The sequence below is a fragment of the Tenrec ecaudatus genome, chromosome 1 (assembly GCF_050624435.1).
Source record: "Tenrec ecaudatus isolate mTenEca1 chromosome 1, mTenEca1.hap1, whole genome shotgun sequence".
Classification (NCBI taxonomy): Eukaryota; Metazoa; Chordata; class Mammalia; order Afrosoricida; family Tenrecidae; genus Tenrec; species Tenrec ecaudatus.
Window position 1 is genome coordinate 124,799,618 of NC_134530.1, and position 24,553 is coordinate 124,824,170.

Genomic DNA, 24,553 nt, shown 5'->3' on the forward strand with positions numbered 1-24,553 from the left:
AAGGTGCACATACATGTTACACACAAAATGTTTGCAAACAGTTTAATGGACCCAATTTGTGAACCTCAGGAAACTCTCCCTGACTGAGTGACTATGTATGTATGCATGTGCATCTAAGCTATAAGCCAGCAGTCTTCATTTCTCTCAAAACCCATAATGCCAGATAGTTTTCCCTATTTTGGACATTTTATGTAAATGGAATCATATAGTACATGGTCTGCTGTGATTGGCTCAACTTAGCATAGTAAAATGTATAATGTTTCACTTCACAGCCTGTCCTCAATTGATGAATGAATCGAATGGGGCATAGTCATACAATGACATACTATTCAGTGGTAGAAGAAAAGGAATACTGACCTCTGCTACAATGTGAACAAACCTTGCAAACACTGCTGAGGGGAATGTTATGATCTGCTCAGTGGAGCCGGCACAGCAGATCACAAACTGTATTGATCCCACTAGATAAAATGCCTAGCGCAGGGACACCTATAGAAACAGAAAGCAGATTAGCGGTAGCCTTGGGCCGAGGAAGATGGGTTTGGAGAGAAATGGGGAGTGGTGACAGCTATGGGGTATGAGTTTTCTTTTGGGAGTGCTCAAATGTTGTGGGTGTTAGCTGCAGGACTCCATGAATATACCAAAACCCACTGAATTGTATACTACACCGACGTGTATTGTATGAGTGTACTCTAAGTCTGTATAAAGATTTACACTAAAAAACAAAAAAAAAACAAGACAAACCATCACCCTGAGGTTTATAATGAAGATGTTGCCAAATAGAAAATAAGTAATCTCTACTTGGAAAAAACATAGAAATAACTTTCAGTTGATTAAAAACTTTTACCAACAATGTTCATCTCTGAGGGATCCCTGGTGTCATAGTGGGTTACGCGTTGGGCAGCTAACCTCAAGGTCAACAGATGGAAACCACCAGCCACTCCTTTGGAGAAAGACGAGGCTTTTTACTCTCGCAAAGGGTTAAAAAGTCTCAGAAACGCAGAGATGGTTGTACTCTATCCTACAGAGTCTAGAGAGTTGGACTTGACTTGATAGCAATGCGTTAACCTTTTACATCATTTTTTATTTGCCCAGTAGAAAAAGACATGGTGACTACCTCTTGTACTTTCCCTTTGAAAAGATACAAAAATGCTTGCAACAAAAATTTTAGGGTATTAGGTAAAAGGAGATGAATGTATTTGTAGCTTTCACCTCTTTTCCCCCTTCAGAAATTAGAAGCTAACTTCTGGTGAGAATAATAATAATATTCTAAGTATATAATGCACAAACCCATCCACAGCCCACACTATTTGGTCACTGAACACAAAATAAGCTTTCATACAAATGAGGTTCGTATCCCAGGCTTCCTCATCCTGCGGCGCTCACAGGCTGCTCTGTTAAGATTGGGTACTTGCAAACCACATGATCTCATGAATGCTATCTTATCATATCACAGGTTCCTCAGACTGACCACAACAAGCTAAATCAGACAGGCAGCAGAACAGCACTGAGCCTCTGACATGTACTGTTGGTATGGCATTTTGAGCTGTCCAGCTTGTGGAGAGTGAAAATCTGATTATCTCACGTCCAACTGCAGTTGTGAGATAGGGTCCCTGAAAAGCACATGATTTACTGCGCTTGAGTCTTCCAACCGCAATGCAAATGTTCTAGTTTGGGTAAATCTGAGAGCGCTATCCTTTCCCCTTTCAATGAGGAGCGCATCTTCAAGTGTTCCTATTTCGAACCTGCTACTCTTCTTATTACTTTTCTTAAAGCATACCTTTTTAAAATGGAATTACTCACTATAAAAGACAAGAATGTTTTCTAAAAGATGGACTGTATATCAGAATCCTGGCTGATTTAAAGAGCCCAAACCCAATATTGAAGACTATAGATCACTACGAAAATGAGTATGGCTAACAGCCTGGGTCGGCCAGTGAGTTACAGCAGGAGACTACCTGAGATAGACGGAACTGACTCAATTTGGCGCTGAAATGCATCTTTTGGACTGACACGTTACAAGGAATATAATCCAAGCTATTTCAAACCATAATCAATGAAGCGGGTTGTATTTTGTAGATGTCCTTTTGTTTAAGAAAGCATTCCCCCCTCCGCCATCACGTCGGTCTCTACAAATGCTATTTTCAGTACCACATACTAAAAACAAACTGAGGGGGAAGTCTCTCTCGCTCTGGTTTCAGATATGCCCTTCTCTATGGGTTTCCCTCCTGCTTTCACAGCTGTTCTTCCAGTTCCTTCGTGAGCTTTTGCCTCCCAATCTTTGTGCAAGATGGCTTCTTTGCGGGAGCTGCCTTACTTTCTTTTTCCGGGCTCTCTTCTACTCCTTCAATACGACATTCAGGCAGCGAGGCGAGCAGGGCCTTTCTGACATGTGTACAGCCACGGTACCACGTGGTCTGCCACAGCGCTGACTGTCGCTGACTGCCTTTCTCCCTCAGGCCGCACACCTCACCAGCGGGGACGATGACTGTGAACCACAAGAGTGGGCTGGAAAGGGCTTTAAAAGTCATTTGGAATAACTGCTTTGGGATGCAGAAACGGAGGCTAGGCCTAAGCCATGCTGGGAGCTAATGTTTAAATATTTATTGAATGGATGACTGAAGGTTAGCCAGAAGCAAAGGTGGCCTAAGAGAAGAGGTCTCCTGTTTCAAAAGTGATCGCTTCTCAACCACTTATTGTAAGAGAGAGAAAAATAAAAACCAAAATCCAGAATGAGATAAATTACCATGCATACAGAGCCCTACCACCCCTTCTCCATGTGTAAGTGCTAGCACGATAGATGAAAGGAAGAAAGAAACAGCCAATCACCTTTTCTTTCAAGACTTGAAACCTTGGTACACGCGCAAATTCACTGGATTTACATGAGTAAGTTCATTGGATTTTAAAACTGTAGCTCATCTTAGCATTCCGTATCAATTTAAATGAAAGGTAATTTTAGCAAACCTTGTGAATGTCATAGAAATACATCCAATGCTAAAGTCACATATAAAACTTTATCTCAGACATACTGAAGTGGTTTGGGATGCTTGTGTGTCAGCATGTCTACGCTCTCAAAGTGTGCGCTACTACTGTGGTCTCTGTGAGACGTGGAGAGGAAGAGAGGGTCTGTGCCTTCCCATTCTGCATTGAATCTGCACAGGAGCCAATGGAGAGCCAGTCACTAGGGTTCATTTTTATTAGTTGCCATCGAGTTGGCTCTAATGCATGGTGACCTCATGCATTAAAAAAAAAAGGGTGACTTGTTCAAGATTTGAGCATAATGATACAGATGATGTGTACTAATAGACATTTTCACTACTGTCCCTTTGGACATCTAATTATACTCATTTGATGCAAAATAATATTTAAAAACCTGACACTAATGCTAAGAATGAAAAGAACCGGAATTCCAGAACACTAAATTATGATCAGGAGGAAGCTGTACCAAACCACAAGGCAGTCATACAAAAGAAGATGGGACATTGGTATGGTTTACAATGGGCAAGGTGCGTGTCAGGATTGCATCCTTTCACCATCCTTACTCAATCTGTGTGCTGAGCATACAATCTGATACGATGGACAATATGAAGCAGGTGGCATCAGGATTGGAGGAAGATTTATTAACAACCTGGGATAGGGAGATGACGTAACTGCTTGCAGACAGCTAAGAGGACTTGAATTACTTACTGATGAAGATCAAAGACTATAATCTTTCGTATGGATTACAATTCAATATAATGAACAAAAATCCCCACAACTGTACCAATAGACAACATTGTGAGAAACAGAGAAAAGTCTTACGTTGTCAAGGATTTCATTTTACTTGGACCCATAATCAATGCTCGTGGGCACAGCAGTCAAGAAATCAAAAGACATACTTCTGTGGATAAATCTACTGCACAAGACCTCCTGCAAGTGCTAAAGTAGTCACGTTGAGGATTCCACTGGGCCTGACTCAAACCCTGGTATCCTCAATGGCCTCATGTGCACGTGAGAGCGGGCAATGAAGAAGGCAGGCTGCAGAATAAGCGGTTCATGTGAACTACAGTGTGGGTGAAGCACAGTGAACGCACCAAACCCAAAATCCCCAAATTCACTGCCACGGAATGGACTACAACTCATCGAGGCCCGATAGAACACAGTAGGAACTGTTCCTGTGGGTTTCCAAATCTGTAACTTTTCCTGGGAGTAGAAAGGCTCATCTTTCTCCCCGGAGTGGCTGGTGAGAAAGCACCATGAGCTACCCCAAGAGCAAAGCAATCTGCTTTGAAGGAAGCAGAGCCAGAACGAACGCTTCTTGGAAGCCAGGGCGGCAAGACTTCATCTCCTGTACGTTAGGCAGGTCAGCAGGAGAGACCGCCTGGTTGACATCATGCTTGGCAAAGCAGAGAGTGAAAAAGAGGGGACCCTCAGCGAAGATGGAATGACAGCGGTTACAACAGTGGGCTCAGGCTTAACAAGTGCGAGGATGGTGCAGGACCAGACAGTGCTTTGTTGTGCTACAAACAGGATGGATAAGAGTCAGAGCTGACACAATGGCACCTAGCAATTGCAACAAGCATTACAAACAGGGACGTGCTCTAAACTAGTGGGGCAATAGAAGAAAAAAGACACTAGACCCAGCTTGGAATCACCACTGGCCAAATGTGGGACAATTTGAACAGCAAAAGAAAAAAAACGAATTGAATGCATGAGTACTAGATCCCAGGCCCTTATAAAGACTCTTGGAAGTTTAAGACTGAAGAAGACATAAAAAATTCTATAAAAAGTTGTTTAAGACACTAGTGAAGATAGGAATGGAAGGAAAGTTCCTCAAGCTATATATGAAAACCCAACAGCCAAAGTCATAGTCAATGGAGAAAAGACTAACACAATCCCACTGAAAAAGGGAACCAGACAAGGATGCCCCTTGTCTCCACTCCTATTTAATATCGTGCTGGAGGTTTTAGCTAACAGCATAAGGCAAAAAAGTGACATCAAAGGTATTCGTCTGGGGAAGGAAGAGGTGAAACTATCATTATTTGCAGATGATATGATTTTATATATGGAAAATCCCAAAAGTTCCACAAGGGGAGTACTGGAAGCAATAGAGGAGTTTGGCAGAGTGGCAGGATACAAGATCAACAAACAGAAGTCCATCGGACTGTTATATACATCAGATAAGACCACAGAAGAAGAGATCAAAAAGGTTGTACCCTTCACAATAGCCAAACACAAACTGAAATATCTAGGGATACACCTGACTGAAAAAACAAAAGATCTATATAGGGAAAACTATAGAACACTATTACAAGAAACCAAGAGCGACCTCAACAAATGGAAGAATATTCCATGCTCTTGGATTGGGAGACTTAATATAGTTAAGATGTCAGTTCTGCCAAAGGCACTATATAAGTTTAATGCTATCCCGATACAATTACCATCATCTTTCTTCAAAGAAATGGAAAAACTGATTACCAACTTCATATGGAGAGGGAAGAAGCCCAGAATTAGCAGAGAACTCCTCAAGAAGAAGGACACCGTGGGAGGGCTTGCTTTGCCTGACTTTGGCACATTCTATGCAGCCACAGTTCTCAAAACTGCATGGTATTGGTACAATTACAGATACTCAGACCAATGGAAAAGAACTGAAAACCCAGAAATAAAAGCATCAGCATACACACAGCTGATCTTTGACAAGGGCCCCAAAAATATCAAATGGGAAGCAGATGTCCTCTTTAACAAGTGGTGCTGGAAAAAATGTATATCCACATGCAGAAAAATGAAGCAAGACCCATATCTCACTCCATGCACAAGAATAAACTCAAGGTGGATCACAGACCTTGAAGTTAAACCTCAAACTATTAGGGCCATCAATGAGGGAATTGGGACCAACTTGAGAACTTTGGCGCAGGGAATACACAGGCTATCAGAAATAGGGAAGGACACAAACACAGAGGAGGCACAAATTGACAAATGGGATATACTGAAGATAAAACACTTGTGTACATCTAAAGAATTCACCAAGAGAGTAATAAGAGAGTCCACAGACTGGGAAAACATCTTTAGCAATGACACATCAGACAAAGGCCTTATTACTAAAATCTACAATACTCTGCTAGCTTCCAAAAAGAAAAAACCAATAGCCCACTTGAAAGGTGGGCAAAGGACTTGAACAGAAGTTTCACAGGTGCAGAAATCCGATGGCCAACAAACATATGAGAAAATGTTCCCGATCTTTAGCCATAAGAGAAATGCAAATTAAAACAACAATGAGGTACCACCTGACACCCTCAAAGGTAGCCCAATTCAAAAAATCAGAAAGCAACAAGTGTTGGAGGGGCTGTGGGGAGACAGGAACTCTCATCCACTGCTGGTGGGACTGTAAGTACGTACAGCCACTATGGAAATCAATCTGGCGATACCTAAAACAGATGGAAATAGAGTTACCATATGACCCAGCAATCCCCCTACTGGGCATATACCCAGAAGAGGCAAGGAACAAACCAAGACCAGACATCTGTGCTCCAATGTTCATTGCGGCACAGTTCACAATTGCAAGGAGTTGGAAGCAACCCAAATTTCCATCAACTGGTGATTGGATTAAAAAACTGTGGTATATATAATACAATGCAGTACTACGCATCACTAAAAAGCAGTGATGAACGTATGAGGCACATAGCGGCATTGGAAGAACTGGAGGAAATCATGCTAAGCGAGGTAAGTCAGGCACAAAAGGACAAGTACAACATGATCCCGCTGAGGTAAGAATTAAAAAATTTTTTAAACAAAGCAAAAGTGGCATAGGGAAAAAAGCTACTGTATACAAACATTTTAGGGGTGAAGACTGTATAGTATGGAAGAGACCAGACCAAAACCAGGGATGTACATGGTAGACAATGGTGGAGGAGGTGGGGAAAGGAAAACAAAAGGATGAATACAAGGAAGAAAAGGGTAGTGGGGTCATGGGGCATTAATCCACCCAAGGGGAGGGTATTGTTTATATCTCCACAGGGAAAGTGGGACCAGACTTCAACCCAGTGTCGCAAGGTGTGAATGCAATATCCTGGCGTGGAGTAGGGAACCAGTGGAGAGGTCTGGGAGGCTGGCCCCAGCACCATAAATTAAGTGGATTCCTGCCCCTCCCCCGAAAAGAATTTGTTCCAAAGGACGACATTGACTCTGCAGCTCCGGGGGATGAACATATCTGATCAGAGCACACGGGAGAAGATGAAGGGGCAGGAGGAGAGAGTGGAGCACAGCCTGGCCCACCAGGCCGCGATGATGATGTTCCTGAGTAGAGCAGCCAGTCCACAGAGAGAACAACATGGCTGGCCCCACTATGAGACATGATGCCAATCAGTGTCTAAGGGCGATACAGGGGACAGCATCGGAGACACAGTGTGGGAATTGCACCTGACCTGATCCCACCACACCGAGGCAAATCACTGGGGGAGTGCAGCGGAACAGCAAGGGAATGGAGTGGCAAGGTCCCCAGGGAATGCTGAAAGTGAACTTTGGGGCCAGGGTATGGTGCCCCAACAGACTGGACTGGAAAACGCTCCTAAGGGCCAGCAAACGATCCCTGAACTAACTACAAGCTTTTCTCTTGTGAAGTGTTTTGTTCTGTTCTTTGTCAGTGGTTTGTTTTTGTTGTTTTGTTGTCTGGTTGCATACTGTTGCTTTGTTTTCCTCTGTCTTGTTTTAGTGCATGTTAGTGTCTCCACAGGTCTGTCTGAATAGGACAGGCTGGATGAACTATCTGGAGGAAAAACAATGGGACTGACAGTTCCGGGGGGACTTGGGGTGGGGGGGGGAAGGGGGGTAAGGAAGTGGTGTTAACAAACCCAGGGACAAGGGAAAAACATGGGACCCCAAATGGTAGAGAAGGGGGAGTGGCAGGCCTGGTGGGAAACGATCAAGGGTAAGGTTGCTTAGAGAAGAGGTATACTCTAGCCCAGGTGGCGACGAAGCATGGTAGTAGGGCAGGAGGAAAGTCAAGGGAGATAGAGGAAAGAGCTAGGAGTCAAAGGGCATTCATGGAGGTCTAGACAAAGACATGTACATGCAAATATATATAGGAGGATGGGGAAATAGATCTATGTGTCTATATTTATAGGTCAAGTATTAAGGTGGCGGAAGGACCTTGGGCCTCTACTCAAACACTCCCTCAATGCATGAATACCTTCTTTTATTAAATTGGAACTCTATGATGCTCACTCTCCCGACACAACGGCTGGAGCCAAAGTGGGTGAACAAGTAAATGTGGTGAAGAAAGCTGATGGTGCCCGGCTATCAAAAGAGATAGTGACTGGGGTCTTAAAGGCTTGAAGATAAACAAGCGGCCATCCAGCTCAGAAGCAACAAAGTCCACATGGAAGAACACACCAGCCTGTGTGATCGAGTGGTCCTGAAGGGATCAGTTACCAGGCATCAAAGAACAAAAAATCTTATCATTGACTGCACACCTCCATGATAGGATCGCTGAAGACAAATGGGTGCATAAGCAAATGTGGTGAAGAAAGCTGATGGTGCCCGGCTATCAAAAGAGTGTCTGGGGTCTTAAAGGCTTGAAGGTGAACAAGCGGCCATCTAGCTCAGAAGCAAAAAAGCCCACATGGAAGAAGCACACCAGCCAGTGCGATCACGAGGTGCCAAAGGGACCAGGTATAAGGCATCATGCAAAAAAAAAAAAGATATAAGTGTGTGTATGTATGTGTATATGTGTGTATATGTATATATGTATATATGTATACATATACCATATTAAATGAAGGGGGAAGTGGAGAGTGGAGACCCAAGGCCTAAGTGTCGGCCAATGGAGATCCCCTCATAGAGGGGTTTAGGAGAGGAGATGGGTTAATTAGGGTGCGAGGTAGTACCCATGAAGAACACAGCTTTCCCCCAGATCCTGGATGCTTCCTCCCCCCAACTACCATGATCCGAATTCTAGCTTGCAGGGCTGGATAGGACAGAGGCTGTACACTGGTACATATGAGGGCTGGAGGTACAGGGAATCCAGGGTGGATGATACCTTCAGGACCAAGGGTGTGAAGGACGATGCTGGGAGAGCGGAGGGTGAGTGGGTTGGAAAGGGGGAACTGATTACAAGGATCCACATGTGACCTCTTCCCTGGGAGAGGGACAGCAGAGAAGTGGGGAAGGGAGACTCCGGATAGGGCAAGATATGACAAAATAATGATGTATAAATTACCAAGGGCACATGAGGGAGGGGGGAAAAGGGAGGGAGGAACAAAAAAAAAAGAGGACCTGATGCAAGGGGCTTAAGTGGAGAGCAAATGCCTTGAGAATGATTGGGGCAGGGAATGTATGGATGTGCTTTATACAATTGATGTATGTATATGTATGGATTGTGATAAGAGTTGTATGAGTCCCTAATAAAATGTAAAAAAAGGAAAGAGGAGAAAAAATGATTAGGGCAAAGACTATACAAATGTGCTTTATACAATTGATGTATGTATATGTATGAACTGTGATAAGAATTGTATGAGCCCAAAAAAATTGTTAAAAAAAAAAAAGTTGTTTAGCTTGTTCCTGAACAGCGGAGTGTAACAACTATTAATCTATTAGTTAAAATAAGTAAAAGTGTAGCATTTTCAAATTATTAGGGACTTTCTATCAATACTAACCACACATTGTTATTGTGTATCATGGAGTCAACGGACTTACAAAATCCCAGATGACAGAATTGCCTATAAATCTTTAAAGAAACAGATTGCCAGGTCTTCCTTTGCCCACACAGCAGCTGGCAGGCTTGAACTACTGACCTTGTGCTTAGCAGTAGAGCACTTGACCACTGTACCATCATATACACTCCCTGCCACGGAGTCAATGCAGACTCACGGTGACCCTGCAGGCCAGAGCGGGTTTCCCAGCCTGTAACTTTTCATGGAAGTAGAAACCTCTTTTTCCCATGGAGTGGCTAGTGGTTTCAAACTGCTGACTTTGGGTTGGCACTCAATGTGTAACTACTATTCCACCCGGGCCCTCTGTGCCACCACGTCATCTTCATCAAATTATTTTTTCCATGTTTCCTTACCAAGCTGTAAGTTCCCGATGAATCTGATCGCATTCTAAGTCTCATAGTGTCTAACACAGCTTCTAAGTTTGACTTCAAATTTTCAACTGGTTTAATCTTCAACTTGAGGATGTTTATCTGACCCTTTAATACTGAGCACCAGATCTAAATCCCTACTTTCTGGATGATTCTGAATTCTCCAAGTTGGCTGCTCACCTACATTTTATGCCAGAAATCTCTTAACATTTCCCTCGAGGCAGATCCTACCTTAAACAATGGTTCCAAGAGGCTACCTTCCTTGGTATCTCACCTTTTCTATGTTGTAATACTTTTCTTCACCTTTTTATTTTGTTTTCTAGGCAGCTTCATTACCTTACCTGACCCCCCTTCTTCCCTCACGTCAATTCGGACTGACAGTGACCTAACAGGGCAAAGCAGACCTGCCACTACACGTCAGGACAGACCGGACAGCACTGAGAGATGGCCTGAGTGCCCTTCTTCCACTAAACCTACCTTCATTGCTCACATAGCAAATTCATCTCCTTAAAGAAACCACCATAATTAGAAATACATTTTCATCAATAATATTAAAAATACATTTTAACCTATAATAGGAAAATACATAGATGCATGTAATTGGGCAGCACACCCACTTTTTATTAATGCAACCTTGAATAAAGGTGACGCATCCTTAAGAGATTACTATATTTCTACACCCCACCCCCATGAATGTGTGTATTATACAGTCTTTTGGGAGGGAAAGAATTAATAAACAGACACACAGTCCTGGAGATTTAAAAAAAATTCTAAAAACTGTTGGATATCTGGCCATCGGTTAAATTAAAATTTCCTGAAACAGAATGTACTGAACAGCTAATTTATGTCCTTGTTAAACTTGTTTCCTAAATAATACCAAATAAACCCAGTATACCACTGAGTGTAACCCAATGCAGAGCAACCCTATTGGGTTCCTTAGGCTTTATGGGAGCAGACAGCCTCCCTCATCTTCCTCTTGTGGAGCAGCTAGTGGTTTTGAACCACTGACCTTGCAGTTAGCAGTTTAATGCTCTTCTTTAGCTTATAGGTATGTACTAAATTGGGTGAACTATTTTGACCTAGTTCTATGTTCTGGAAATGTCAAATTTGGCAGAAAAACCTCAGTCAATTGCTTTCAGAAAATTACCGTATATACTTGTGTATAAGCTGAGTTTTTCAGGACAAAAAATGTGCTGAAAACGGGTTTGACTTATACCCGGGTCAGTGGCACACCAGTGAGATGTAACATTTCCCCCCCCCTCCCACCCTGACGAGCACCCATTATCTCGCAAGTGATTGCTGCTTGTTTCCCCCGCTGTTCATTCAAAGCCTCACTGACACTGCAGGGCTTTGAATGTTTGTTTACTCACATCTAACCAATCAGAGCCATCCTGTGATGTGGACGGCTCCAATTCACAGAAGCACCCTTAGTGATTCACTTACGCTGGCAGCTGAACTGGTAAGGATGTGCCTGTGGCTGTGCTACATCTCTCCTCTCTGGTCTCTGCGTTAATTCGCATCCTGCAATCCCCGCCCTCACAGACTCGCCCCACTCCTCCAGGCTAACATGTTGCGGGGTGGGGCTGGGGGGGGCATTATCATGAAAGTTCTTTTTCAAAGTCTTGTTTTTATATCCTATTAAAAATGGATACTCTTGAACCAAAACAAAAACGCCAGTCATATGAGGCTGGTTTCAAAATGAAGGTTGTGTCAAGAGCAGAAGAGAGCAATAACAGTATTGCAAGTAGGGAATCCTCTGTTAACGAAAAACAAGTGAGGGAGTGGCGGAAAATGAAGGCTGACTTGGAACAGATTCCAAAAGCTAAAAAAGCTCGTTGTGGTTTAAAGTCATTTTTGAATTGCATAAATAGATTATGGAGTGTCGTCCAAATGGTTACTGTGTAACACACATGGGAATCCGCATACATGCTCTACAAATGGCTAAGGATGACAAATATAAAGCACCAGGCATTGAAAAATTTGCTGTGTCAGCAGGATGGTGTACCTACTTCATGAATAGGTTTGGCCTACTATGTTTGAACAAACAACAAAGAATTCCCAGAAATTGCCACAAGACCTTGAAGAAAAAATTATGTCATTCTAGTCATTTATTATAAAACAAAGAAGGATTTATAATTATGACCTGGCAGATATTGGGAATATGGATGAAACTGCCATGACTTTTGATCTTCCAAGCAACAGAACTGTGGCAAGTTTAGGAGAAAAAAACATTTTTCTCAAAACCACAGGAAATTAATAAAAAAACACTCTACAGTTGTTCTATCATGTTTGGCTAATGGAACTAAGCTGCGTCCTGTCATTATTTTTAAAAGAAAGACCTTGCCTAAAAAGATCAATTTCTCACCATGAATTACTGTGCATGCACATGTTAAAGGCTGGTTGGATGAAGGATGGAACAAAAAAATGGCTGGAAGACATATGGAACCAACAACCAGGAGCAGCCTTAAAGAAAAAGCCATCGTTACTTGTTTGGGATATGTTTAGAGCCCACCTATTGGATGACATAAACAAATTGGCAAAATCTAGTAAAGTTACTTTAGCCGTTATTCCAGGTGGGCTTACATCTGTACTGCAGCCTCTGGATGTATCTTTGAATAAGCCTTTTAAAGACCATGTGCAAAGGATGTGGCATGAATGGATGTCATCTGGTCAAGCCCAACTAACAAAAGGAGGAAATCTCATGAAGCCTGACATAGAGTTAATAGCAAAGTGGGTTCAAGATGCATGGGAAGACATTCCAGAAGACATGGTGCGACATGCCTTCCAGAAATGTAGTATTAGTAATGCTATGGACGGCAGTGAAGACTGCGCTTTGTATGAAAATGACAGCAGTGATGGTGATGACGGCGATCTCAGTGAGGACAGCGTCTATGATGACCTCACACCAGCTGAAGCTCTGCATTGGGATATGGATGATGATGAGGAATCCAGTTTTGAAGGATTTTAACTCTTTACATTTTAGCTTGGTTGCTGATTGAGCTCAGGGAATAGTACTCTTAAGGTATCATTGTTGATACCTTATTGTTTTTGTTGAACCTATTTTCTACTTACTGTGCTGGTTTACTAATGTTAAATGATTTGTCCTTTTATTTAAAATAAATATTTAAATACATTACCCCACTGATGTCTCAATTTTTAGTAATTTTATTTTCATTTGTTTTGATTATTGAAACTCACCAATAGCTTCTGCATTTCCCACCCTAGGCTTATACTCGAGTCAATCAGTTTTTCTGTTTTCCAAGGTAATAATTAGGTACCTTGGCTTATACTCGGTTCGGCTTATATTCGAGTATATACGGTAAATCCATAGCTCAAGTATACATAAAGAATTATCAGAATTTTAAAGTGTAGGGTACTCACATATAAACATTTTCTAAGTCAACTTTAGTAAAGGCTTTGCTTAGATTTACATTTCTTTAGTCAAACTCCTAATTGTCTATTTAGCTGAAATAACAAAAGGATACATACTACAAAAGGACATTCAAAGTTCACAACACTTAATGCACTGGGTTAGAAGTCAAGATGATGGTTATCTTTGGTGAGAAGGGACTGAGAGTGGTTGAGAGAGGGTCTGAAGGGGCCTCTGGGATCTACTTCCTGGACCTGCTAGTAGTTGCAGTACTTAGCCATCACTTCCTGAGCTACAGTTAAACTAGGCAACTGGCGCACTTTCTGAATGAATACATATATTACACTTTTATGCACAAGTATCTTTTTATTGTTCAATTTTTATGATTTTAATGAGCTCTTTTATAGGATGTGACATCACATTATGATGTCTACTTTATAGAGTATCAATAAAAAACTCACTGTCTGGTCTTCGTATCAGGAATGGTAGTGGCTCTCCGGGCCCCTCCCTGTGCTCTCTTCCCCACACTGGTGCTGCTAGTTGCCTTCTAGCTGGCCTCTGGCTCACGGTGACCCTGTGCACCATGCAACCAACCAGTGCACATCCCCAGGACCTGTTAGCTGGAGGTCAGACCACCGGCATCCCTGAGTTTTCACTATATGGTTTTCACAAGTAGACTACCAGGCCTTTTTTCGTAGACCATCTTAGTCTGAAAGTTCTCCTGCAATCAGGTTAGCAACATGAAAACTACCACTGACAGACAGGGGTGGCTGAGCGGCCAGGAACAGAAGGCAGGGAGATAAGAGACAAGTAAGAGTTCTCCCACGGGACGACCACAGCCTTCAGTTTCATCACAGAGGAAAAGAGAAAAACCAACCCAAACAGGTCCTGCTGTCCAGCTGAATCTGGTTGACAGAGACCCTACGGAACAGAGTAGAGCTGTCCCACAGAGTTTCTGAGGCCGTGTATCTTCAAGGAAAGAGCACCTCATCTTTCTCCAGCGAAGCAGCGGAAAGCTGAACTAATGATTTTTCATGTAGCACCCCAATACTTAACCCACTAAGCCGCCAGGGCTCCTGTTTCATCTCAGACACCCTGAGATGCTGAAGAAGAGGCATGTACTTCCCTCTGCGTACTGATTGCTGAAAACTTTAGAGCAGCTTACTTAAGGCACATAGACAGACACTTTTGTGGTAAGCACTTTTTTTCATTTTACATAACATGCATGGTATGCAGAGAGCAAAAAATGAGGAAGACCCTCAGTGCGATGGACTGCCACAGTATCAACAATGATCTCAAACCCGGCAACATGATGAAGATGGCTCAGGACTCGGAAGTGTGGTGTCCTGTTTACATGGTGTTGCTATGAGTCCAACAACAACATAAAGGCCCTCTATGTTGGAATGGTGATTAAGTCCCCAGGCTTGGAGTCCTGTAGCCTGAACTAAAATCTCACCTCTACCAGTGACTAGGGAGAGATTGCAAGAAGTTATTTAGTCTCTCAGAACTTCAGTCTTTATCAGTGTAAAAACATATACTTTATCAGCATAAAATATCAGTGTGAAAGGATGCCAGCTACCTCATAGCAGCTATTGTGAAGATTAAAGAAACAATGTAAGTATAGCTGGAGAGAAAGGAGCCTTGGTGGTGTAGTGGTTAGGTGTTGGGCTTCCAACTGCAGGGTCAGCAGTTCAAAACCACCATCAGCTCTGCGGGAGAAAGATGGGACTTTCCCCTCCTGTAAAGGCTTACAGTCTTGGAAACTCACAGGGGAAGTTGTACCCTGTCCTACAGGGTCACTATGAGTTGGCTTCGACTTGATGGCACTGTAGAGTGTCTGGCACATAGCTGTTAAACGAACGGTATGCCTTTTGCAGCACATTTGTATGCCTACCTCTATTATTAGCATGTGAGCTCCATGAAGGTAGGATCTGTGATACAATCTTCTTTATCTTCAGTGCTCAGCCCAGGTGAGTGCTTGGATGATGGGTGATGGGAAGGCAGGTAAAGAAATCACTTGAACTGAAGACAGGAATTTCCTAAGCATATCATGGGAGCTGATATGGGAAATGGGGGAAGATTCAACTACAGCTTTGTCAGGACTGGGCATCGAGAATTCCACAATGGCTTCTGTTATCTTCTGGGCAGAGGTTCTAAAAAGCCAACTCAAAGTGTCCCTAAATAGGGTTTCCAAGGCTGTAAATCTTTAAGGGAGTCCCAGCATTCTCTTGGTGGCGTGCTGGTGGATCTGAACTGCTGTCCCTGCAGTCAGCATTCCACTGCTCACCTAACAGTGCCACTCCAGATGAAAACTGTCTAAGGGAAGGAAGTAAAATTAGAGATAAAATTAGCTAGGTGGTAAGGACAGAAATCGCAGGGGTCTGGAGTGAGAGGCAGCTCTAAGATGGAATGCAACAAGCAGCAGGAAGAAGACAAATTCCTATTTGCAATGCTAACCAGGGTTCCTGCACCCTGCCACTTGCAGAATTCACTTACTGGATGCAGATTCACACGCCACAGAGGAACAGCACAGCTGCAACACTGTCATTCACAAACCATTTTTAAATGAGTAACATGTTTTCTAATCTAATTATCTATGTAAGAAACACAAACCAATTACAACAACAACAAACACCAAAGAAGAGGATACACTGGATCCAATCCCAGTTCTACTTTTACTACTTGTACAACCTTCAACAAGTAACTCATTCATTAAATCACTGTGGGTCTCAGTTCTATACCTTTGCGACTGAGAACAATACCACTTTCATGTGGGACTGTTAGGAGGGTTAGTAATGATAAATAAAGTATCGGACACAATGTTTGGTAAACAATGAATATTCAATACAGCAACCATTATTGTTTTTTCCTAACCAGTATATTCAGCCATTCACTGGAAGCAGCTTGTTTAATCCTCTTTGCTAGTTCATTCGCATGATGCGAAGGGGTCAACAGTTGTTAAAACTCGTACAAAGTGCTATCTTCAGAAAGATGAATCTGAAAAGTTGCCTCACCATTTCCTTCCGTATTTAGATAAGAATGAGCTAACAAAACAACGATTAACAGTCCACACACTCAAATACAATTATTAATAGGTCAAAATCAATTTTAGGTTGAAAGTCAAATGTTCTGGTAAATTCTAGCTGACAGGTAAATGGTATAACACAGGGATGAAATGTCAGAACAAAACACTACATCTTTTTAACCTCTCAAGAAGCCGATTTACTGAAAATAACATCTTGGTTTAAACTTTAACCTGCTTTCAATGACCCTCTCTCTTTAGTGATAAAACTCTGAAACAGGCAAACACAATCTGCTCTGAGAACAAATCTCCAAACCGAAACTGTTATTACCCAGTAAGTTTAATTTCTCATCACTTTGAAGGTTTACCATAATCTGGTTCTACCCAGTCTATCCTATTTCTCAAGACTTGATCATAATAACCCTTTAGTCAAATCTGGCCCGCCTCTGTACTCTGAACCCTAGCTCATCGCCACTGACCCCTTGCTCTGCTTTCAGCAGCAATGTACTTACCTCACTTCCTTCCTATGCTCTGACTGATGCCCCAGGCCTACCCTGTGCTGTACAACCGGCATCTCAGCATAAGCATCATCACACTGTTCTAGTCTGAAATATGCAGTTGAGTTCCTTATTGTACCCAGTCCTGGTGGCAGCGTGGCGATGTGTTGGGTGGCTAACCACAAGGTCAGCAGTTTGAGAACCACCAGCCTCTCTAGAGCAGTGGTTCTCACCCTTCCTCATGCCGAGACCCTTTAACACAGTTCCTCATGCTGTGCTGACACCCAACCATAAGATTATTTTTGTTACTACTTCATCACTTTAATTGTGCTATGGTTATGAATCAGGCGACCCCCAGAGGGGTGGGACCCCAGGCTGAGAACCGCTGCTCTGAGAGAATAAGTCTTTCTACGCCCATAGTCAGTCTCCGAAACCTACAGTCCTACCCTGTCCAATGATGTCGCTGTGAATGGGGTCCTTGTTTTAACACTAGAAAACTCTAGCCTGCTTGTTTTCTTTTCATGTATGTATGAGGTAAGAACTTGCCTTTCAAGGTCATAGATGAAAAACGGACCTTAAAGTAAAACTTCATAAGTACTATTTTTGACAGTTTTTATGAGGAGAGTGTCCTTATTTATAGACAGGTAGAATCAATGTTTGCTGGCTGATTTTAGACAAGTTTTAGAGATATGGTTAACACATATACATGTTGGAAACAACTTTTGAACACAATAATTCTTAGGAGTCTCAAAAGAACAAGAGCATACTTATTTGTAATTTAAAAATAAAAATATGGCTATTGGATCAAAACAGATTGTAAAAGATTTATACAAATAAGTAAAAATTATACAATATATGGAATCCCTCACCTGTTACCATGACTGAAAACTAGTATCTACAGAAGTGATCCAAAAAATTCCAGAACCAACTAAATTGAATCTAAGACTTCTGAACAAAGAGTGAAACAGACATTCACCAAAAGGATTCATCTTAAATGTGGTTTTATTACCTCCAGGAGGTATTGCCCAAAACCTTTAACCAAACACTTTTAACTGAAGGGAACTGAAGGATGCAATACCAGGAAAGGGCAATGTCCTAACTTTTTCCTTGGGGTTTCAAGTCCTTTAGTGGTCAACACGAGCTTTTTCTGCTTTTACAAAAAGTTTAGGTTACCCTTTCAAATCTTATCACTGAGAAAAATTGTTATTTTACAGATAATTCATAAGAAGGAAAATGTTTTATCATTCATTTTCAGCCAGGCAATTATCATTAGAAAATAAGAGAGAACAAGGAAATGGACCTAGAATCCTATTAACAAAAATGTCTATTAAATACACCTTAGTTCAAATCATTTAAATTACCCCATCTAGGACTAACTATCTGAAAATTTCATGAGTTGACTCACAGATTCACGGTAGTGCCAGTTTGAAAATGTTCAGATACTAAGAAATCTCTTAACTGATATTAGGCAAGTATCCTTTTTTGCAATCTCAGTAATACTACCATGAGGAGAAAAAGCCGATGAAAGACTTCCCTCTACCCACAACGGTAAATACCCAGAACCGAGCCTCTAGTAAGAGGGAAATGTTCATTTAATGGATGTAGCTTTGACATCTAGGAAAACCAAATGCTTCAGACCACAATAAAACAAACATTTGGCAGGCAAATGTTATGTGAACCTTTCAGGTTATGAATGAGAGGTTTAAGGAAAACAAATGCTCAATACTGGCACAGAAAAAACCCAAACACTTACAATAAAGAAGACAATTTTCCTTTCAGAATATTATTACTTAAAATATCACATTCACTGAAGATACTTGGCATCAAAGAGTCTTATAAGCAGCAATAACGTGTTACACTACAGAGGAAGGAAGAGAGAAATACGTGAGGATCAGAATTTATCACTTACCTCATGATTCAGCTCTGCTATCTGATCTTTCAGTTCCCTAATGTACTGGTTAGAGTCAGACTTGTTAAGCTGTCCTTGAAACTTTCCTTCTTCTTTCTGGTTTGAGACAATAGGACACAGAAAAGAGAATGTACATAAGGTCTGAGGAGAGCTGCTTACAACAGAGACACAGAATGTACCTTTGAGGGACACTTAGAAACCAAGCAGCTGAAAGGATCTACTAACGAAAACATTACCCTAAAATATGGAAGCTCTGTGTCCAACCCAGCCAATCGACTATTTTGAGGGTAGCCCTTAGCAAGACCTCATGAGAGTCAAAGCTTGTCTGCTTTTGTTTGGGGAAAAAAAGGGAGGGGAGGGGGAGAGGTTCTTCAAATCACTTAAAAAGGAAAACAGCTGAGACTTCTTGGATAGTGATGAAAAGGTGCTCCTAATTCTAAGAACAGGTGGAGGACAGTGTTGGGACCATGTTCCAGAATGTACATTAGGAAAGGAGGGGCTGATTTTTTTGGTACCGCCTGCAAACACATGTGCACTTTTAAAGTAAATAATAAAAAGCAAAAATTGGTTTTGTTAAATTCATCCAGATTGTTTGTAATTAGGCTAGTCACATGTTGATGCTTAAAATGTTAAGCTTTGATCTAAAAGGCACCTTTCTGACTTTAGCCATAAGCTCATATTCAGGTATAAAACATTTTATTTTTAAAATTTTAGTTTTAAGATCAGAATCAAACAGTTATCTAGTTAAACTTTCTCTGAAGTCTTCCTAATTTTTAGTCCTTCAAAGGTCCCAGCAAAAGGATTGGATGTGGAAGCCAGTAAGAGAACGAGGCTGTTTACCTCAAGCTCGCCCGTAGCAGACTTCAGGAGCTGACATACGCCCTTGCACTTAAAGCACCTGAATGTGAGTAGAGCAGGGAATGCGACCCCAGGGCTACGGACTGGTGCTCGTTGGTCCCTGGTTTGGGTCTCTTGCTCTGAGGCACTCAATGAATGGTGGTCCAAGACCATCATATAGTTACTATTTTAATGCTCTCCTTGCTTTCTTAGAACAGATTAGTCTGAGACGTCCTTTATCTGATGTTTAAGTTGTAAATAAGTATTCTTGCAACGTGCTATTTCAAGTGCTGTCTACATGGTTGCTTCTGATTAGCAGGTCAGAAAATGTCAGCTGCCTGAATAAATTTACCAGAATCTGTATTTTCTTGAGGTTTTCTTTTGGTCTAGATGATAACAGCAACTGATGACCAGTTAAATGGTCTCCTACACAAAACTAATTAGATAATCAACTAATGTAAAGGAATCCAGTAGATCAACAATTCCGGGATTCTGGAATTTCACCGAACATGTCAGATGGATACATTCTGTCACACAATACATGAAATGTGTATTAGTAGCCTAATATGACATTTGTAAGAGATCTAAGTATATAATTCACTACAGATTCCATTTTTGAATCTTACCAATTATCATCATGTCTTGAACAGGCGGACTCACAAAAAAGCCTATTGCTTTGTATCTGCATAAGTATTTAATCAAAGAGTCGCCAGTCAATTTTGATGGTGTTATGTATGTTGAAGTGGTTAGGTGACAACAATGTCTGTAATTTATTCTGAAACGCATATAAATAAAGGTGGCTAGAAGGATGAATGCAGGAACACTGCAGCAAGCAATAGATTAAGCAAAGACACATAAAAGCGTTCACTGTGATTGGAGATAATGAGTTCACTATATTGTCAACACTTATATTTGAAAATACTTGTTGCTAAATACTAGGAAGAAAAAGTCAACCATAAAACCAATTCATTCCTCTTCCCTCACCATCAACTCAAAAAGTAAGCTCGGGTTCACAGGGTGTGTACCCGCATTACTTACACATGTGAAGAGATACAGATGTCCAAAAGATTATTTAGTGATTTTTCACTTAAAATCTAACTTTTCCAAAAAGTAAAATCCAACTTTTCGCCTTTCAGTAATCAGCCATTTGAGATCAAAAGGGAAGAATGGAAAGAGGTAACACAAGGAGGAAGTAGCCTAAGTAATGTTACACTGTGGGGACTGCTATCAGTGACATAAAATATAAGGTGCATCAACTGATGAATGATCTGTTTTGTAAACCATCATCCAATTCACATGAGATAAAAGCAAATTAATTAAATCCAGCTATGTTCTAGAAATAGTTAGCACTGTCTAGATACATTTTAATGGCAACCCAATAAACTGAAAATAGCATGACTGAAACATAAACATCAGGACTTCATAAATACATGTAGTACATGATTGAGGCAATCTGAACTAAAATCTACACCTACACTATTTTGTAATAGTTTGTGGTTGTTAGTTCAATGTCTATTCCATTTCATTTCTTTCCACCATTATGTACTAGCTAAAGAACTGGAATGATCCTGTCTCTAAATCACATCATGGGAACCCGGTGGTGCAGTGGGTTATGTATTGCGCTGTTAACCACAAGGACAGCAGCTCAAAACCACCATCCATTTCACAGGAGAGAAGATGAGGTTTCTACTCGTGTATAAAATCGGTCTCAGAAACCCAGAGAAGCAGTTCTATATGTGCATGGTTACTATATGGGTCAGAATTGACTCGATGGCAGTGAGTGAGGGTCTAGCTTCATTAACAGTCCACAACTGGTGAAAACAAGCTCATCAAAGGAGGTTCAGTAATTGGAAAATATGCCCTTGATGATAGAAATACCACGCGTGATAGACGATACAATTTTGCAGTACCAATTCATTGCAAAGGAGCTCTGGTGGCGGAATGGGTTATGCATTGAGCTGCTAACCCACAAGGTCAGTGGTTTGAAACTATAGTCTTTCCATGGGAAAAAGCCAGGGCTATTGTAGTCCTGTACAATACACTCTCAGAGACCCAGAGGGGCAGTTGTACTCTGTCCTACAGGGAGGGCTCTCCACGAGTCAAAATCGACTCAATGGCAGTAAAGTTTTTTTAAAAAAATTAATTCATTGCAAATATTTTTTTCAACAACGTAAGTGGCAACTATACATGTAGGCCTAGTCAGATGGACTATACAGGAATCAATTCAGCTGTATTTGTGGAAAATGTCAACATAAAGAAAACAAAAACCCTCACAGTGGACCAGTAAGTAACATCACAATAAAGAAAAAGACTGAAATTGAGGATTTCATTTTACATGAATCCATAGTCAATGCTCATGGAAAGGGCAGCCAAGAAATCAAATGATGGATTACTAGTGTGAGGTGTCATCAAAGTCAGTTTTGACTCATATTGACCCGATGTACAGCAGAATGAAACCCTTGCCATACTCACAACGGCTGTGTCTGAGCTCGCTCACTGGGGCAGCCACTAAGTCAATTTTAGTGGCATTCCTCTTTTTCACCAGCCCTCTACTTTACCAGGTCTACTAATGTTCTTTTCCAAAGACGGGTCATCCAATGACATACTACAGTAACACACATCTGCTGCAAAAGGCCGCTTTAAAACGTTAAAGAACAAAAACTCGGGTATTTTCCATGCATAAGAAAACCTCAGATGCATGTGAAAGCTGGATGATGACTAAAGAATACTGAAAAAGAACTGATGTATTTGAATTATAGCATTGGTGAATAATACCCTGGACTGCCAGAGGAATGACCATTAAATCTGTCTTAGATGTACACCCAGGGAGGATGGCTTGACTTAGCGCGTATCCTTTGGACACACTATTAGGAAGGCTCTCCTAGAGGGTCAGCAAGGCCTTCAGTGAGATGGACTGGCCCAGCGGTGACAATAATCTACTCGAGCACACAGCTGTAAGGATGGTGCAAGTCAGCTCATGCCTTGTCTGCTGTACCCAGGGCTGCTCACAGTTGGAACAGACTGGACAGCACCTAACAACACAAGGAGAACAGTAACAAGTCGAACATCATAACCCACCCGTCTCACATAAGGACGGGTCCAAGTGCTGTTCAAACAGTGTCCCTCTCAGAAATTTGGTGGACATTATATGATACAGTTTCTCATTTCGGCCATGAGGTAAATGAGAAGGTAAATGACAGAAGGGCAGAGCCTTCAGAATCAGGTTAATGACAGCATCTTATTCAGAGGACTTTTTGTTACATACAGCAATAATTGTATTTGGAAGACGTACAGCCTGTATGCAAGGATGGTGAGACTGCATCTGCCACACTTTGGACATGTTATCAGGAAAGACCAGTCTCTGGAAAAGGACATCATACTTGGTAGAGGGGTAGCACAAAAGAGGAGATCCCTGACCAAGTGGACTGACATCGTAACTGCAACAATGGGCTCAAACAAGCTTCACTGTGAGGATGGCACAGGACGGGGCGGTGTTTCTTTCTACTGTACACAGGGCACCCCGGAGTCAGGACTGACCCCCAGTACTGAACAACAGCAAGGGAACAAATCAATACACCCCCCTTTATTATTATCATCTGCTATCTATAACAAAAACATCCTAATTTTTGAAAAGGCCATGTAAATAAATACAATAATATAAACAGCACAAATCAGGAAATGCTCAAAACAGCTAAAGAAGGGAGTTTGGGAAACTTATCAATTATGGGATCCCACTACTGCCCTACTGAATTCTAAATCATGGAGAACAGGGCTTGAAAATCTGGGCACTGGAGAGCTACACCTTTAAAAAGAAACTTTTTAAAAGACAAATTCAAAATTCGAATTACATGCCAATTATGAAATAATTTCACTCTATTTCCTAAGGATCTCAAATAATATTTTGCAAGTCTAATCTCACACCATTTACTTAGTACTATTTTTTGTACTATGTATTTTATTATATGTGGATGTCAGTGTATATAGAACAACCCTTGTGAAATAGAAATTCATGAAAATTCAGAGGTAGATGTTAAGGACTGTCAAAAGTAGAAGTTTGTAGAGTGTGGCACATGTAACTGTGAAGACAAGCTTTTGTACAAGCTTCCAATTCAGCTCTCCTTGAATAGTCACTGGTTCATGAGAAGTGGCTTAGGAAACCTTTGAAAGAGTCCTCTTACTGCAAAAATGAACAGACTTTCTGGGGTCTAAAGGGGTTTGTACTTGAAGACACTCCAGTCAGCAGGGGGTCATGTTGGGCATTCTGCAGACAAAACTGCTTCAAATCTGCAGCTGCCTGGGAAACTTTCACACGGTTGAGCCTGGCCTCCAGCCGGAGCTGCTGACGCACTGTCTTCATGGCGGCCACCCTGGAAGAGGCAGACATGGCGAGCAACAGGGCGCGGAGACGTTCGGCTCGGACGTCGGCTCGGCAGGTGAGTTGGCCGTGCTACTTATTACTATTTTATAGATAATAAAGATAAATACTTCTCAACTGCCTCCATAGTGATGTGTGGCAAATGACCAAGCCTCACACACGGATTTACAGATGGACTCCACATCGTCACAGTGACTATCTTTTAGAACAAAATAGAGGAAAACTGTCAAGCTCCATAAATTAATTTCTTTCAATTCTGCTATCAGTTTCACTTCATATTATTTTTATGTTAATTTCAGCTGGTCAGTTCCCTGTCTAGAGAGGTGAGTTCAATTTTGAAATAAAATTCCTTTCTTGGTTAACCCACCTCTCAAACAGAAAATATAGATTTTACAGTCTAGATGAGGAACTAAAGATGTTGGGGCCTGAGAAGACTCCACACCTAAATGTTCTTTAGACATTTATTCTTCAATTATTCTAAAGGAGAGAGAA

At 41.5% G+C, this 24,553-nt stretch overlaps 1 protein-coding gene and 1 pseudogene across 4 annotated transcripts in view; both read right to left on the minus strand.

Moving 5' to 3' along the window:
* EVI5 (ecotropic viral integration site 5) overlaps positions 1 to 24,553 on the minus strand; it is a 213,406-nt gene that overhangs the window by 19,470 nt on the left and 169,383 nt on the right. For all 4 annotated transcript variants that reach the window (XM_075558442.1, XM_075558453.1, XM_075558432.1 and 1 more), the window contains one exon: positions 18,850 to 18,945. In XM_075558442.1, the coding sequence (XP_075414557.1) occupies positions 18,850 to 18,945 (96 nt within the window). The remainder of the gene's footprint in view (positions 1 to 18,849; positions 18,946 to 24,553) is intronic.
* Positions 23,861 to 24,070, minus strand: LOC142429137 (guanine nucleotide-binding protein G(I)/G(S)/G(O) subunit gamma-5 pseudogene; annotated as a pseudogene).